The 18,227-nt window shown below is 40.3% G+C and overlaps 2 protein-coding genes across 4 annotated transcripts in view; one reads left to right on the forward strand and one right to left on the reverse strand.

Annotated features, from left to right (window-relative positions):
* Positions 1-12,829, reverse strand: part of LOC105686079 (Kv channel-interacting protein 1) — a 56,562-nt gene extending 43,733 nt beyond the window's left edge. Inside the window, exon 1 of the mRNA XM_012400678.3 lies at positions 8,059-12,829. Coding sequence (XP_012256101.1) covers positions 8,059-8,223 — 165 coding nt within the window. The 5' untranslated portion in view covers positions 8,224-12,829. The remainder of the gene's footprint in view (positions 1-8,058) is intronic.
* A 710-nt stretch (positions 12,830-13,539) lies between these two features.
* On the forward strand, positions 13,540-18,086 carry LOC105685956 (ADP-ribosylhydrolase ARH3). Of its 3 annotated transcripts, XR_007277798.1 has the most exons (7): positions 13,540-13,829; positions 13,988-14,145; positions 14,238-14,456; positions 14,600-14,712; positions 14,793-15,018; positions 15,267-17,427; positions 17,543-17,679. XR_007277798.1 is itself a non-coding variant. In XM_012400458.3 (6 exons), the coding sequence occupies exons 1-6, from the start codon at positions 13,655-13,657 to the stop codon at positions 17,705-17,707; spliced, it is 1,056 nt and encodes a 351-aa protein (XP_012255881.2). In that variant the 5' UTR covers positions 13,558-13,654; the 3' UTR covers positions 17,708-18,086. The 3 variants fall into 3 exon arrangements, 1 of the variants encoding a protein (XP_012255881.2); XM_012400458.3 differs by lacking the exon at positions 15,267-17,427 and having other exon boundaries at positions 13,558-13,829; positions 17,543-18,086; XR_007277807.1 differs by lacking the exon at positions 13,540-13,829 and having other exon boundaries at positions 14,004-14,145; positions 14,281-14,456.
* The last annotated feature ends 141 nt before the right edge of the window (positions 18,087-18,227 follow it).

Genomic DNA, 18,227 nt, shown 5'->3' on the forward strand with positions numbered 1-18,227 from the left:
CCACGTGATGTCGGTACGGTCCGAGCATCACCGCGGCATGAATTCTCATCAAATGTATATAAAGGGTTCCGTATCTCGCACGCGATGGGCGCCTGCAGATCATATTTCCGGAAAGGAGGTAATTCAACGCATTTCCCGAAACAGTTGTACACCTGACACGTAAAATTGTGTGCCTCGAAACAACACGGTAATAAGATAGCGAAACGTTTGCAACGAACTTTTTGGAGACATGAAATTTCTGGATCGGACAGAACTATAAGATCGTGTCCAAAATTCAGAAAAATGAATTTAAAACAGCCGATATATGCTTTTGGGCGTTCCTCGCCACTCCTGATTAGTGATACAGTCTATGCACCTGTACATCTACGCACATTTGCTTGGCATAGTATTTTTACCTATACATATATCCTTGAATGCATTCGGCGCGCAGTGAGCTTCGTTTTAGCGGGTGTATTAGGCAGTTCTCCGTTTAAATTTAAGAGTATATGTATACGAAAGGCAGGCATTATTCCGGCAGTGGCTTTTAAGGTCGGGCCACTAATAGCCAGCTAAAGTAACCTTTTAGCGACTGGTTTAGCCTCAGCTGTGAAATGTAAAAAACTGATGATAGCTGGCTGGCTATAGGTGCAGGACGACTGCTAACTGAAATCGGATTCGATTTCATCGAAATGGATTCCCTGTTATAACAAATAAAATTCAACTTCGGTGGGTACTCAAACTGATCGCTAAGAGCGATTATCATCCGTTCTTTAACGATGTAACCATGAAAGTTGGATTGTTACGAATTAGATTTGGACCATTTTCCGATAGGATTCCCACGACCGTTTTTTCAACGAATTTTCGTTCTCACTCATTGACTGCGTGTTCCATTTTTCGAAGCAAGAACTTGATCGAACCAAAAATTCATCAATCATTTCGAAATTTTGACATTGATGCGGACTGTTATCGCGAGTTTTCACGTGATGTGTATGTACACGTGGTACGGTGAAAAAATATTCTTTTTTTTCGACATCGTCACATCCCCCCATTCCTCATATCCACCGCGGTGGACTCGTTTACATTTCCCGTACGACGGAGATATGCAGAATATTTTTTGTGCGTACAACGCGTATTATATAGATGTGTACAAAACCACTCCATTTTATACCGCACACTGTGTAACATGTACCGCGATTTCGTATCCCCGCACACATCCGATGACAATGCCTTTAAATATGTAACTAGAGTGAGTGCTAGAAGGGTCTTGTACGAGGTATATACGCGTTACACGTACAGGGTGATCCGAATATTTTTTTTTTATTTATTTTATTTTCTCACCAAACGGTCGCTCATTTTACAACTGGCGCGTGCAACGGTTTCATCTTCTACTCGTCAATTACTAGTCATTCTGGTATAAATTCTCGATTTATTGACGACCGAAAGACCGCATGCACCTTGACAAAAATTTATTACCTGAAATGATCAAACAGTCAGCATTTCATGTACCTCCCACACGTATATTTCACGTACACAAATTTTTATAATATGCCAAGTACTCGGTTAGTGGCACACTCATATTTCGTTTGGTCGCTCAAAAGCACTCTTCATTTTTTTCTGTTTTTTTTTTAGTTTTTATTCTTGTTCTAAATGCTGTTTCCTTTTGTCATTCAATTTCAGTGGATTTCCACGTTTTTTTTTTTTTTTGGTGTTTTTGATAGCGTAATTTTTCACGCCACTTGAACATCCCGACTCACAATCAGATAAAGGGTATACAGCGTCACCTGCGAGTATATACTCTGTGATGTGTACAGGAACGGACGGTGAACTGTATTCGTATTACGTACTCAAACGGTACTGTATACTTCGCACTTTTCAATTTCTTCATCCGCGATTTTTCAGATATGCACATTTAAAGCTCGCTTCAGTTTCCGCGCGACGCGAATGCTTTTTCTCCTGCACCGTAAGAGATTTATGGGCGAGCACGTAAATTATAAATAAAAGCTCCAAGTCCTGATGTCTCAGGGGTGTTGTTTTTCTTTATCATGTGAATTCAAGGGAGGGAATAAGCTCACATAGCTGCTTTGCGTCTGAATTATACGCTGTGATTAAACTTATAATTGGAAAAATGGAAAAAGCAGAATCTGAAAACAGAATTTGCTTTTTTTTCTCGAATTATTTCGCCTTCAGACAGCCGATTTATCACTATGGACGGTCAAGGGTTAAAAAGTATTAATGAGAATGTTGCACGATTGAACAATCGATGAAAAATATTTCATCAAAATTCCCACGAGGATGTTATTTCCAGAATATTTTAGGAGCTCTTACGGGCAGTTTGGTACTGTCAGTTTCATTCGCCTGTTTCGCAACTTCAATATCTACAGGAAACAGAACGCGTTGCTGAATAATGATTTTCCCCGGTCCATCCCATTGTTCCCCGACTCCCATGAATTAGTGTGAGTTGTGTTGATTGTTTGATTTTTTTTTTCGTTCTTTATCATTTGCTCTGCTGTTTTTCACTTTTCACATTCCCTTTTTTTTTTTTTTTTTGTTTAAATATTTCAATTCACGGTTACACGAATAAAAAGATCAATGCGTGGGATATAACGCACGAGAGTCTTCCTTTGTATATCCATCCCTGTCGTTGCAACGTAACGAGCTTTTACGTTGAAATAATATGAATGTTATCAACGGTTATGCGACAAGAATGGTAGAATTTTTCATTTCAAATTGCGTTACTTTATGTGTCAAAAATGTACTAAGAGCCGTTTAAATCTCTCGAAATCCGGGTGAAGAAAATCTGTGGAAATCCGTGAATTAAATCTGACGTATAAAATCCATGTGCGGGTGTTGCGTGGTGGTGAATTTGAAAGAAGGAAAAAAGAAAAATCCCACCGCGTTCCAAACGCCCGACGTTACAACCATGCTGTATCTATATTGTTTATGAAATTTTCATCGAACCAGCTCGTCTCGATTATCGCATTCAATAACGTGTCATTAGTACTTGACATACCTATACCTGCACACGTATGTACACTGAAATGGCGAAAGCAGAAGCAATTAGACGAGTGAGCGGCTTTTTCGAGTGATTCGTTGCGCTGAAATTCTAATTAACGTATCAGAGGCGGAGCGGGGGGATGGACCAGTATCGATTCATACTTGCATCCGCCAAGATATGGATATTAATTGCAAATTCAGCTGCGAATGAAAATCTGGTGAATATATACTATATCATCGATGTACCGGCATTTTGAGATCCGAAATTTCGCCATGTATAGGTATGTATATGTCGCGTGCTGTAGATGGGAGAATCATCGATCGAATGGGAACTATTATACGGTGCAAAAAAATTCGTTCCCTCGATTCGATAAGTGTACCGCGTAGCATACTTTGGTTTTTTTTTACTCTTCTCGTTATGTGTAACAAATATATATATGTTTCCTCGCGATACCGTTATTTTTATATGCCTACAGGTAAAATACGCCTGCCTCGCCTGCATACACGTATGCAGCTTTTAGCGGCATATCGTTCGCACAGAATTTGAAAGAAGTGGTGAAAATTTTTCTGCTATTGTTTTTCGGTCTTGATGAGGTCGCACGTATATTCGCGCAAGCGGTGTACGTGCAAGTATCGCACGTCCAACCCTCGCATACCTGTACAGCTTTCTCATAATTTGAAAAAAAAAGGCGAGAGGTTTCTGGGGTGACAAAGAGGGAGGTTCGACTTTTCTGCACCGCTTATTTTTCACCCTTTTTTTTTCTATATCGTCGATGAGTTTTTCACTGTAAAATTCAGCAGAATGTAAGCAGAACATTCGAAACTGCAAGTTACATACTGCGGGAGCCACATCTATGCGTTTGTTTCCTAACACCAACTGTTTTTACTGAAAATTGTGCTGTGAATGAGGAGCCGTATAAAAGTCGGAGGTCGTAGACTTTATGATGATTTTTTCAATTATCCAGGATGTGCATTTTCATAAGTTTTGAAAATATAATTATAGTAAACGACGGAAGGAAAATGGCGAACAGCGTTATGAAACTCTCGAGTCGACGTCTCCAAATGACGTCGAAAAAATATGTGGACTCAAATTATGGTGCGACGAGCTTGCGTCTCCTTTTCGTTTCTGTCTCACTGTCATCAAGTGATACGAGCGTGCGCATCAAAAGAAAAGCAATAAAAAAAAAAAAAGAACAAAAAAACCACTTGTTCCCCTGATGACAGCTGCTGTGCAGCGCCATTCACACCTGAGCGGAAAACTAAATTGAAAACGAGTTCTTTCAGAGCACACGGTAGATGTATAACCGCTTTTAAAGCAGTAAAAGGGTCTTGAATCTTTAAGATCTCTAAGGGGATTCTTCACTTTGAAGTTGATAACAACCTCGACGCTAGGCTTTGGCCGTCCTCGCGCGGGAGTGCGAAGCGCGAGATGGGCGCATAGCTGATGAGTATGTATAATAATTCCGCACGTGGCAAAGACCGCGGCCGCGGATCTCATTCATCCCGATAGTTGTTATTGCTGGTTATAATATATGCGGATGTAAGGGAAATTCCGAGAGTTTACCCCGAGTTACGAATCGTAACGTGGAAAGCACTTTCGGAGCGAGACGTTTTCGGAATCTTACGCCACTTGGGATCTTGGTCACGCGTCACCCTTGCTGCATTGTGAGAAAAAATAAAAATTTAACACTTGATATACAATATATGTACTTGTATACTCCTACGAAAGACCTCGGGAACAACCTGCGTATACGAGCGGCGAACCTCAAGCTGGGTATACGGTACTTTGAATCACCAGTTTACATATATTATATGAACTGAAAATCCATATTCGGTTTTCGAACCGCGTATACCCACTTCAACAGCTTCGAACAACCCCCTCATTTTCACCGATATCTCGCGATACAGTTCTCGTGTTTTCAAATACAGAATCGAAGCCCAGGATTAACCGAAGTGAAATAACAAACTTCAAGCTTCAAGCTTCTCAAAGTTTTCATCTCTACTTTACTCCGTAGTAAACGAAGATCATCAGGAAGCGGGATATTCAGAGTTCTTGCACTGCGTAAGAAAATAGCGAAGAACGAACGAGTTATTGTTATCCGGAGCAAAAAATCCACTCGTATTGGAAATTATAATCAGTAGGTGATATATTTATGAAATTCTATGACAATATTTTCCCCTCGTTAGTCTACGAGCCGTAAGTCGTATGAATATCCTACTATACATCAACATCTACCCATCAATCATTCGATTTTGATGCCTAGAATTTTTCTATCGATATTTTTTCACTTTTTCTCGGATACTTCTCATCTCGAACGAAATGGAGAACTATTTTTTGTTCTTTCTCTTTTTGTTTTTCTCGCAGCCCTCGATACCGTAATTCAACATTTTTTTCAACTCTCATCTGTTCTGAGATGAACACAGACAGAATGTTGAGTCGGCCGAACCGTGATAGAAAATAAGAGAGAGAGCTGGGCAACGGGGATAGACAAGAGTTATTAGCGGTGTAACGAGTCAGAGAAGGAAAGAGGATGCAATCTATCATACCCGTGTATCCGTCAGCAACTTGACGTCTAGAAGTCGCTGTTCATGCATCGACGTCAACTGTAGATAAAGAGGAAAAGAGAGATACAGAGTGGAATATGAGAAGAATCACTTCTTGCCAATTTTTAGTCAAGATTTTTGTTTTTCTAGCCCTCGAGATTTGAAAAGAGATTTCGTAAGGTCGGGACGACCTCGATTCTCAAAGATACGGTTCTCGGCCTAGAGCTTAATTTATCGGGAATGGCTCGCTGATTTATTAAATCGTTGAAAAGTATCGCTGTGATCACAATCACTTATTTTTATTACGACGGAGCACGATGCTCACATTCATTCGCAAACAGGGTAGTGGATACCACCATTATATTTCTCCAGCTGAAATAATTTCCAGATAACAAGCAAACAGCTATCCATTCTTTCTCTCTTTTTCTCGCGAAGAATTATGGCCACCCTATAATTGAAGGATGTTTATAATTTCTTCCCACTGTTAATCAACGCGCATAAGGTACTCGGTTTTGCTATAATTAAGGTTTCGCTTTCACATCCGTGAGGTGATTTTGAACTAGCAGAATTAATATTACCAGTTGATTTTTACGGCTTCGAAAATGGCGCGACAAAAATAGTCGTAACAAGAATTGTGTTCGGATCACTACCACGTAATTTAATGTTATACATTCGATCACTTCAAACGCCTATTCTATTACTCATTGTCGGTACAAAATTCAGAGTCTCCCTCATCCCCGAAGAGCGGGTGTCGCATAGCTAAAAACTGAAAAAGAAATACGAGAACGAGCTAATACTCTAGTTTCATCGTATGTAGGTACTAATTATGAAAACACTTTTTCAACCCTTCAAAACTACTTCGAAATTGAGTGCGCGAACTGTTCGTATGTTTGAAAATGACGAGTGGGGTACCTGAATGACTTGTTTTTTACTTTCGTTTCAAGTTTTCAAAAACATCCTGTAACTGCGTTATTTCAGACGTGTGGGGTAAACAGTTTATTTCATCCGAAGGTGGCCTTCGTTTATGATTCTACGTCGGTGAAAAGACTGGTTACAGCTGACTCCTGGTATAATCTTAAAGTTTATATAAAGTTTGCACGTGGAGAGACTTTTTAAACTGCTTGGTGTCGGTTAGAGTCGGCTTTTCACCGGCAGCTAGTCGCCAATAAAAAGAAAGAGAGAACAAACGAATTCAACAAGAGATGCCTGGCACTGTCTTACGAAAACCCAAAAATTCGGAACAAGCGTTTTTTTCGAATGCCCAATCTGTAAGTGCTTTTATACATTCTATGAAAGAAATACCACGTCGCGTGGCTTCTCATCTGCTTTTATTATTTATGTATAGATTCTCTTATTCGGAGGAGGTATGAAAATTTCGCATAGAAGGCGATAACGATTTTGTGCGATGTTTTGTCCACCCATTGAAGGGACCTCGAGGTATGAGAGGGAAGATAAGAGCACCGGAAGCTAGTATCACGATGTATACAACCACCAGCTTCACGTACCCGGCTTGCTTTAGAGTGAGCAGATTTCAATGGGTCGGCTGCTGCAGTGTATAGTATGTAACGCGAAGGCATCCCGGAATGTCTCTGAAATATACCCTTCGTTTGTTGAACGCGGAGCCAAAAAAAAAAAAAAAAACAAGAAAAAAAATCGGCATACTGCAGGTTGTTATACATTTTTTTTATTTTTCACCCACTCAAGAATTTGATATGCCAAAAATTTTGTTCGGGGATAGTTGTAACGGAAATTCCACCTCGTTGTCGAGTTCAAGTATAATCTACGTTTCACGTATGGGTGATACGTGTATAACGGTATAAGCATATACTGCTGCTTGTAAAAAAAACTGTCGACAATTCCTCCCGCTACTTCTTCCCATGAGATGTCATCTGACCCTCTGTTTGCGGTAGAATAGATCTCGACCAGCTCGATGGAATTTCTTGCTGAATTGGGTGAAGAGGAAGAAATTTTGTTACGCGGACACGGAAAGGTCAACACAATTATGTCGGACGAGGTTTGCCGATTCCTTTTTTTTCTCTTGTCCATGCATGGATAGAACGCTCGCGATATTAATATGCTCACATACCATCCATCGGCTGGGAACTATTTTGGATTGAAAAATTGCGAAGGAGAGATTCACATCGTACGAGAAGAATACGAATTAAATGGTCATAAATCAGTCTTAAGTGTCCCGTTATTCTCTCTGCGAGTGAAGCTTTGTTTCAGTTTCGGTAGTGCCTCAGCGACTAGTGGACATGGGACAGCTGGAGGAAGCACTACCGGCTCGGTTGACTATGGTGTGATAAACACCGACGTCGTTGAGATGTTCTATTAATCTTTCGGCGTCCCCTGCTCTATAGCAATTGGATCGCCCGGTGTAGTTGATACCATTTCAACGGTGTACAGAGTCAATTTCTTCGATGAAGTCAATCTCTGTACGATATACCGCAAAATGTCACCTCGTCTTTTTCAGTTTTTGATATGAAAAAGTTAGAAATTGATTGTTCTCTGACATTGCGAAATGGGTTGTGAAATAATTACCTGTTTAAATCCGCGGTACATAACGCGTATCTCTTGTCTGGTAAATTTTGTTTGACGAAGTAGCTCTTCTAGGGCGACTGGCCTGGTTGTTGGTTGTCTAGCACGCGTGCTCTCGAACTCGAAGAGCGCCTCTTCCGGTCCCGGTGAGTCTGGCGGCGTGGCCATGTTCCCTTTGTCGACCTTAGCCTTCCGTCGAACTTCTTCAAGATTGCAACGGTGCTCTTAACATTGTTAAGGGATGGGGTGAGTTCGTAATTAGAGCAACTATTTTAACCAAATTGCGTAAAGACACTTGGGCTATACGAAGCAGATGTAGCGATGTTCTTATTGCGTCGATTACTGCTGCTCGATTAGAAACCCATATGCAGCTGGTTCGGAATTTTATTACTATTTTCTAAAGCCATAGTTAATTGACGGTCAACGCGAAAAAAAAAATGTATTACCGCAGAAGTCGGCTATTCTCGATTATAATTCGATGCGAACAACCTCATCAAGTCCAACGCCTTCGATTCGCAAGTAACTCAAGCAGATGTTCCCAAATTTATTTCATCGGAGCTTAAGGAAGACTTATTCCGGAATACGGAAGTACGTGGTGTCCGCCGATGATCGTTCTCTTCTTCAAAGCATCCCTTGTTCGCTACCTCGATAGGACTGCATAGCTGTAAATTTCAGAGGCAACTACAGAAGCCCTGGGGTATAGGCTCGAGCAGATTTGCCAAAGAACCCGCTAAGCCAGATAGAACGTATCTCTGCAAACACGCGATGTTCATTTGTTTTCGCTTCCGCACCGTTGAACTGTCACCTAGCTGCCCAATCGCCCGGCGCAGAATTGCACCTCCTTCGGTTTATTGCTTCGTCGCTCTATATTTTCACTTATTTATCGTTACACCTTCGATACAACTCAGTGGTTGTCATGATATTTATATTCGCCCATTACGTACACGTGAATTGCTCATTGACAATCTTCTGCAATCAATTACTATGCTGAAGAGTTCAGGGTTGAACTCGTGGGGTCGATCGCTGTTGGTGATTAGAAGAATTCAGCCTCCTTTGATCATGTGTTATGTTAACAGCTCGTTAGATGATTTTTTTTTCTGTTTGATGAATATTGAAAACTTTGTTGATCAAATGATGACCTATGCTCTTTGAGTCACTCGTTTGATCGTGGCTTCGTAAGAATAAACCAAACAAAAATAGAATTTTATCAACAAACAACCCTTATCATGGGCGTGTCTTATTTTTGTCTTTATTTTCCTACAACTCTAAACGTAGTAGGATTTAAAATCACGATATGCTTCGAAATGGCACTATGTTACGGAGTTATCACTTTTTTCTACCCTTCTTCTTTAATTTAGAAAGAGCGACGAACTAAGAGTACTCCTCGCGTGTTAATATTACCTCAATTCTCACTCGTCAACGACTAATTTCCCGGTACACTTCACAATTTGCGGCACAATTTTTCCCTGAAGCTTCAAATACTCGCAACACGGTGGTTAAAACCAAAGAAAAGAAAAACAAGTTATCCCAACAACCCCTGTAAAATGTCTCGACGATTCTCACGTCGCGTTATACGGCGTTTCGAAAATCCCACCAATTTTATCATCCGCGGCTGGATCTGAGCTGTGTAAACGTCGAAATCCGACCAGTTCAAGGTTCTGTAGGAATGCTTATCAAGTGCTGTGGATTTTTCATCCCCCACTTACATTCTCCCTCTGTAAAATCACCGCAATATTATCGGCGAATGTGCAGTCTGCCCCTGGACATTACGAAATCACCGGTGTCCGAAACACATGAGCGGCGAGTCGCGGCACCCCTTGAAAAAAAAATTAATAAAATTCAAATGGAATATCGAATGCAGACGTAATATTCAAACGCCCTTGCCGGGCACCCGGAATCCGCGGTGTTCGAGGACCTCGGTTTGACCGTTGTCACTTATCACTTATCACTCGACACTGCAAGTGACATCGTCAGCCAGTCGCTCGGCCATGTGCAAAGTTTGAGTACCGGGCCCGGTAACAAGTAGTAAGGTACGCGTCGGGCACGATACTGGCTGATGCCCGGGTTGCGCGTCGCGACGCTTTACCCCACTATCACCCACTCGCGGGGAAACTCGCGCGGACGCCCGATCACCTCGACGCCCTACCGAGCGCCTGAGCGTCGAGCACCCGAGCCCTGTGTTCCTAGTTCCTACCTATCCAAATCCCGGGCTACGTTCCAGCAGCCTTCACTCGTTTCAATCATTCAGCCTCCCGAGGTCCAGAGTGGCAAGGCCATCGTCGGATCCCCCGCGCATGGTTCAGTTTTTCGACCTTCGAAAAATGATGTTCCATCTTCTATTGACTCACGATCATTCGTCGATCGAGGTGGATTGGAAAAGAAAACGAGAATCTCAATAAAATCCACCTATGTCAGTAGAAATTAGTTACGCCTCGATTTTCTGTTTACATCAATATGAGTATTTAACCGATTTATCAGTTTCTGAAGTAACTAGTACTGCACTTCGAATCCAAATCATGTCGCGAATTTGGAATGCAATAAAATATTTGCCCGTCAACAGATTTGGTTACATGAAAAATTTAGATTCACGCAGGGGCGCTTTTTTGCTGGTATATATCTAAGGGGATTGCGCGGTCCCGCTGTTATTGAATATGCCGGTATTTTTTCCAATGTCCGTGGCTATTGATGACGGTTTCAGGAACACACGGTCGCATATCGACGCGCCTTCGGTCCAAACAGCCAAGATACCCCCGAAACACAAAGCCAGCCACCGGATCTATCCGATGGGAGCAGGCGCGTCTCGTACTCCAAAAACCTCCCCTGTATCCTACTTCGTCTGTCACCAGTCACTCGTCTAAAGTTTACATTCTAAAATCTTAGAATGTGGAGTGCACGTTAACACATATAGAGATTATATTGCAAAAACCTAGAACATGCTGGAACAATAGTGTACAACGACAAAATTAACTAATAGCAGCTCCGTGTGCGCGAATGATATTGATCAATACGTATATTAATCATATACCCTGTATCAGATTTTATTCTAGGTAAAAAAAATTGTTCTCCAAGGAAATTCCTCCTCTTTCTCTTTTTCTGTACTCTTACCGTATTCCTCTTTGGTTCTGTAACGACCCGCTTCATCAGCAGGGTCAACATTACGGGGACTTTGAAGAAGAAAAATCCCTCGTTTGCTGTACGATTAGGATTCGAACTTTCGTACACTATATCTGATCGTCTTGGGAGATTTTTGACCGTCGATTAAATTATTTGCGATCGTTGCAAAATTATGCCGATGAAGATAATCGATTTATCCGTGCGTCAGGATAGCTGCTACTACTCGCCACTAGTTTAAGGGATGCCAAAAGCGAATCGAAAGGTGGGCCGAACTTGAACGTAAAAATTTATTAGAAAGCTTTCACCTTGCCAAATTGCGGATCTCTAATTGCGGTAATTCGAACGTTGGCACGCCTCATAATTAATGCTAACATTGATTTTATGCGCGTGACTCTTGTATAAGCACCACCCTTAATTTTATCAACAATCTTTTAGACCCTCTCCGCGTGGGCTAATGGTTTCTGCTGAATTGCAAGAGTATAATGAAAAATTTTCGGACTCACACCACGTATACCGTTGGCCAAAAATGTATTTCTTCCTCCCCGTCGTTTCCAACTGCTCAAACGAACGAAGACTTCTTATCACAACGCATCAATTTTTTAGCAAAAGAAACTGTTCTAACGCGGAAGTCGTGCATTTAATCTCGACAGCTAGTACACATAATATATTGCGATTGCTGGATGGCATAAAAATGCAGAAAAATGAGAATAGCATCGATTTCTATTTACGCTTTCACAAATCATGTGGATATACCTATGCACGTACACCTACCTGCTCCTATCCCGTGCATCGCGACATCGTATTAAATTGCTTTTTCCTATCCGAGCCTCAATCTTCGTATCACCTCTATCACCGTCGGCCTACGGATTCCAGTGTAAAACGGTCTACAGTGCTTTCGCAATTTTCGGAATGGTTCCAAATCTCTGGCCTTGAAATTTACGCGCGTCGCGTATAAATTTTATACCCCTCCCACGTAAAACGCGAAGACCGACGGTCTGTCACCTTGTATCTAGTATTAGATACAGACATAGACCGCAAGGCTATACATATTTGTATTCTGCAGGCATATTTACTCGTTTGATCTGTTCAAAAATATTGGTATAAATTTTAATAGAATTTTACAAAACGTGCAGCTCTAGAAAGAGGCTCAGTCAAATATGCGGCAGAACCTTTTGTATCAATATGTATTTAGAAATATGTCTACGAGAATCTTTTTGCACATTTATTTTCACCGCAGAAGTCTTAAATTTATATCTTTCTTGAAAAAAATACTATGATCTGAAGATTGTGGGATGCTTTTTTTCGAGCTATATTTTAATGGTTTTAAATTTCATACATCGATTCCATTCACTACTTCATCGAAGTCCCCCTCAAGACCGGAGCAATCATAAGTGGGTGGAAAAGTTTCTTCTGAATGTGCTCGTTAATTTGGCCTTTCGCTTGCTTCATGGTATTTAGGCATGTATATAATACATACATAAGTACATGCAGCTACGGGTTTCTTATTGAACTAGTACACAAAATTTCTTGAAATTGAGTTTCGTCCTCGGTTTCGTCCGAATGCTTGTCTTGAATCCAATTAACGGTATCAGACCAACACGTATAACTGGCATACGTATGGATTCGTAACAAGATAGATTTTACTGGAGAACACCTCTTCAGTCGCATAACATATGTAAATATCTTGCGTAATGTATACTTATCGTTGAAATTATATTAAACTTAGATAATGCCAACAAACGATTAATTTAGACCACTTACACGATTTGTATCGTCATTTTCAGCTGCAAGCCACCACAGGATGTAAATTTGTATTGCTGTAAGTGCAAAGTTCATGGGCTGCAATTCGGCCACCAACTAATATACCAGGCACGTACGTACATTTATGATTCATGTTTCAATGACTATTGATGAAGGAGAGCTACTGTATATCACGCCTAACTATGCACCATGAGCTGCATTAGAACGTTGATATTCTACCATTGAATGATGTAGTCAACAATCTGCGCATATTGCAAAATACTGCAATTGGTATTCCAAATAGATTACCTGGAGTTTCCAGAAACTCTTTCAGTATTTTTTTACCTTCAGTTAGAAGTGAAATTAATTGATGAGTATGCTCAAATTACAAGTTTGAGAAATGTCATTGACCTCAAAAACTCTTGTGGAGAATCAAGTTTCACCTAGACTTTAAAATTTAAACTCTGATAGAAAATTTATTAGATGAAAAAGGCGTTCTCGTTCACACGATTTTGGGATTTGAAAAAATAATCTTGGAACCGGGCTGTGACGTCATATTTAAAGTTCTTAGGGTGTCTGACAGAGCTCGCTACAAAACAGTATTAGAACTATATTAGAAGGCTCTCTGATGGGAGTTGAAGGCAGCTAGCTGTCAACGAAAGCTGTCATTTGAAAAACTGTCTGCTAGTAGAAGCTGTCACGAGCATGTCACGTTGGTGCAGGTGCATAGCGGATCGTTGGGAACATGTTAGGTAAAATGGATTCGCTTCTACTGAAAAGTAAATTCAGAGGTACCATGCTTGGTGCGTTGATGGGCGACTGCCTCGGATCTGCTTATGAAGGCGAAGGCTTGTTCACTCCAGGAATGAAGCTCGTCATTCAGAGATCATTCGACAAACTCGAAGGGCCGTACTTTAAAGGTTAGACTTTCGTATGAACTATTTCAAGGTGGACTTCCACTGATTGTTCAAACGCTATGTTATCGTAAACCACCCTTAGTCCTAATGTTTTTAATTGAACTAAGTCAAAACTCGAATTATCTAATACGTCACTCCATTAATTCTTATTACATACATAGCTCCTCTCATGCAGTTCACTGATGATTCTGCCATGACTTCTGCAGTCGCTGAATCTTTGATCGAATGTCAAGGCTTTGATCAGGTCAATATGGCTAAGAAATTTGTCACGTCATATTACCGTGAACCAAAACGGGGATATGGTGCTGGTGTACCCACAGTGAGTATTCATACTGAAGCCAGACTTAGTGTATCAGCTATGCCTAAGCTCATAGCGCAAAGTTTTTTTTTGTTTTATTTTGCTGGATATAGGTATTCCATAAACTACGAAACAACAAGTTCGTTGATGTACTAGGGCCAGCGAGGGAGCAGTTCAACGGCCAAGGTTCCTTAGGCAATGGTGGTGCCATGAGAGTTGCTCCGGTTGCTCTTCTGTGCCACAAAAATTATAACCTGATGGTAGATACAGCAAGAAAGCAGGCCCAGATCACACATGCGCATAAGATTGGAATTGACGGAGCTATACTGCAGGTTAGAAAATATTGATTTGGTATACAAGCTGACTTCTAAATATAAAGTCACTTCAAGGGTCTTACAAATCGTCAGTATGCTCCAGCATTAACTTTCTTGCATCATTCTTACTAGTATCACTTATAGTATTGTTATTAATGCAGGCCTTAGCAGTTCATCAAAGCCTTGGCTTAGATTCCAGGGAGAAGTTAGATGCGTGCAGGTTTACCGCTGATTTGATAGATAAAATGGACAAGATAGAAGTTGATGAAGAAGGGTACGTGTTTTCTTTCATTGCTCCACACACAAATCCGTCACTCAGTTTTCATTCTCATTTGTATTATATTCATCATGTAGCCTGGGTTTGGTAGATCCAATGCCCTACAAGACCCAATTAAAATTGGTGAGAGATCTGATTTGCAAAATAGACGAAGCGCATGAACAAAAGGTGGTTCATCAACTAGGAACTGAAGTCTCTGCACTTTATTCTGTACCTACCGCCATTTACTGTTTTCTCCGAGCACAGCGGCCCATTCAAGATATAGAAACGGAGAACCCATTAAGAAGGACCATACAATACGCTGTAAGTATATTTGATAATAACAGTCAATTTATCTATTTTTTGTAAAGAAGTAAAACATCAGGTATACGAAAAAAAAGACTGGAGAATTAGCTGTCTGAATCTGCCACCAGCTACTGATATCACTACTTCATTTGAGAAGAAAAAAAATGAGTTAACCCTGAAAATTTCACTCAATTCAATACACTTTTTTGGTATGGCTCAGTTATTCTAGTTCTCACCAATTGTACATTAAATTCCCAAATTCGTAGCAAGAAATGAGTGGGCGTTGGAACACGCTTTCATCACTGAAGCCCGAATGCAAATACCTGTCATGGTCGGACGTCGAAATTCACAAACTTGTATATTTGTACAAAATGTTCCCATGTCTTTGGAGAAAAGATATTCCCCTCTATAATGACAATGTAGCGCGTCACCTTGCATACCGAAATATACATCAAGCATTGAGCAAGCCTGATCTCACATTCACAGGTGTTATAATGAAAATACGAGAGATTCGCCATGAATATATAAATGATCTAAAAAACGCCCTGGCTGCAAAACCTTCCGGGCACTGCTACCAACCTAGATCTACCTGGTTTACATTTTTACATCAGTTTCTTTATCCTTATTTGGACACCAATGAGTTAGTTCAACTACATGTTAGTATAGGCATTGTAACCTGTGGTATATGCCATATTGATGTTTTGTGAATTGCTTCATCTCAATTATCCGCTAGATGCTTAATGTGGTCAAAGAACACGGTCTAGATGTTCTGACTTCTTTTTGCAGAATATTGATCATCACTCGGCTCATAGTGTTAGCGACAATGATTGTCGAAGTGTCTCAGAGACAGTAATTCGAGGCAATGCAAAAGTACTAAACAATATTGAAGCAACACATTATTGCTCATCCTATGCAGATCGACCTCTGATGGAAGACTTTAGCATGGCATACCCGAAACTATGTCTTCCCGCAAATTCATGTATGGTAGTTAACGACCATTGTCTTGATTGGTTCCATCCTGTCGATTCAGATTTATGTTATGAACAAACCACTACTCCAGGGTTAGATAGTTCGACTTACTTGCTTTCACATGGATTCAAACATCGGCCCCTGCCATTAACGTCTTTGCCACTGAATATGTGCTATCAATCATATGATTTCCATCCAGTAAATACTGCTATGAGTTCGTTGAAACTAGGAAAGCGATACAGTGAATCCGAGAATTCTGTGTCATCAGAAAAATCTTCCACAACCATAGTTTGTGAAAGGCGATCAGATTCCACTTGCACACCTACAAAAAGCGTTGTAGAATGTGGAGTGCAGTGGGAAAATGTTAACACTCAGGTGAATTTTTAGTCGTATAATTTACGTTCAAACAAACTCAAACTCTATATTTTCGAAGAAGAATAGTTGGGCCGTATCTTGCACCACGTCTCCATTTGAACGAGAGACAAAGGATTCATCAATTGCAGTAGAGCATGATGCATACGATCGCTTTGCTGAAACCATTGCCTGCCATCTCAGAACAATGGATGTAGAAACTGCTATGCAAGCCCAGAATCAAATTCATAAAATTATAACAGATTATCGGCTGCGAAAACCCGAAACAGTATGTCCAATATATGTATATTACGTATACATGGCTATGGCGTATAAAAATATTAATGACAGACAGAAGCAAACTAAAAATCATTGATGTTCGCGTGACGTTTTCAAGTATCAACATATTTGACTGGATAGCGATTATGTTGTATCATTTGTATCCTTTTTTTTTCATTTCTCACTTTAATCGGTTCTGTCCATTAATCAGTAAATCGTGTTATCAGCAAACTATAAGGCTGGTGAGACCAGAAGTTGATAAAAGAAGATCAGTACGCAAAGCCTTGCATCGAGTTGCCAAAACCTGTCATGTTTTAGACCATCACCTAGTTGAACCCCGAGCTGTCGAAAAAACGCTTACATCTCAAAAAATCTCTTTGCCATGGTCGACAAGACCCACCCTCAGCCCTACTCGGAAAAAATTTCGAACCGGAAACCCTGTATTCGGAGAAAAGAGCTGATGGGGTGCTTCTAATAGTGCACTATAAGTGTAGAACACTTACTCTACCGTTATCGAGATAATAACTGATAATGGCATTTCCTAAGTATCTTGGTAGACTTCGGAATTGAATATCGTCCAGTAAATACAATTTATCACCGAAAGGAGTTCCGGTTCCCGGAGCACTGTTAGCAATGAAATTCATTTAAAAATCAGTTGCGCATTTTGGGGTAAACTGTCGAAACAAAATCATCAGCCCTGAGATATTCCTTATGTTTGTACCAAGATCGTGCGAATTTCTGACATACTAGATGATGTACGACCTCACGATATATTACGTATTTTCGAACGGGGTTTGCATCGGTGAATTGACCTGAAATGTTTTTCAGGTAAAATAATAAAAAAGCTGATTATAGGCTCAACAGCCCAGATATTCATTCAATTCTGGCATTTTCATATCTTAAAACAAGTATACCCTTATAGGAGACATTTTTCAAATTTTAGATCAGCTTGGGTGGTGATACGGATACAATTGGAAGCATGGCTGGAGCCGTTGCAGGTGCATTTTATGGGGAAGAGCTAATCAAGCCAGAAGTCTTGCAGCACTGTGAGAACTCGACAGAATTTAAAAATCTTGCTGATAAGCTTTTTGATCTTTCCTCCACATAGCAAATAATAAATCTCCAAACATGAAACCAAGTTTTAGACGGTTTTTGTTGTAAGGCGTTATTGTAAATAGAGAATAGAAAAAGCACAGGCCAGTTGTAGAATTTTTTCGAGTCTTCAGTATAATTTATGAGAACGAGTCATTCAGCCTCTGGAGTGAAGTCCGCTCAACTCTCGTTTCATAGATTAGCGTAAATACTGATTGTGAGTATCAGAATGCGGGAATTTATTTTTACAAAATGAATCGTATGATAAGATATACACAGGATAAATTTGTGGTAATTGACGAAGGAATGATAATTCTCCATTTAATGTATAACTTGAGATTTGACTATCGACAATATTACAGTATTGATCGAAAATATATTTATTTCGTAATTTATTTGCATTTATTTTTTGAATCCTGCAACGACTGTGCCGTTGAATAACAATGTTGAATCAGGTTCAACTGAGGAAATGAGCTCGACTGTACAGGTCTCCGTAATCAGGTATAAATTGCAATTTGTAATTTGTGATTAAATGA

The sequence above is a fragment of the Athalia rosae genome, chromosome 1 (assembly GCF_917208135.1).
Source record: "Athalia rosae chromosome 1, iyAthRosa1.1, whole genome shotgun sequence".
Lineage (NCBI taxonomy): Eukaryota > Metazoa > Arthropoda > Insecta > Hymenoptera > Athaliidae > Athalia > Athalia rosae.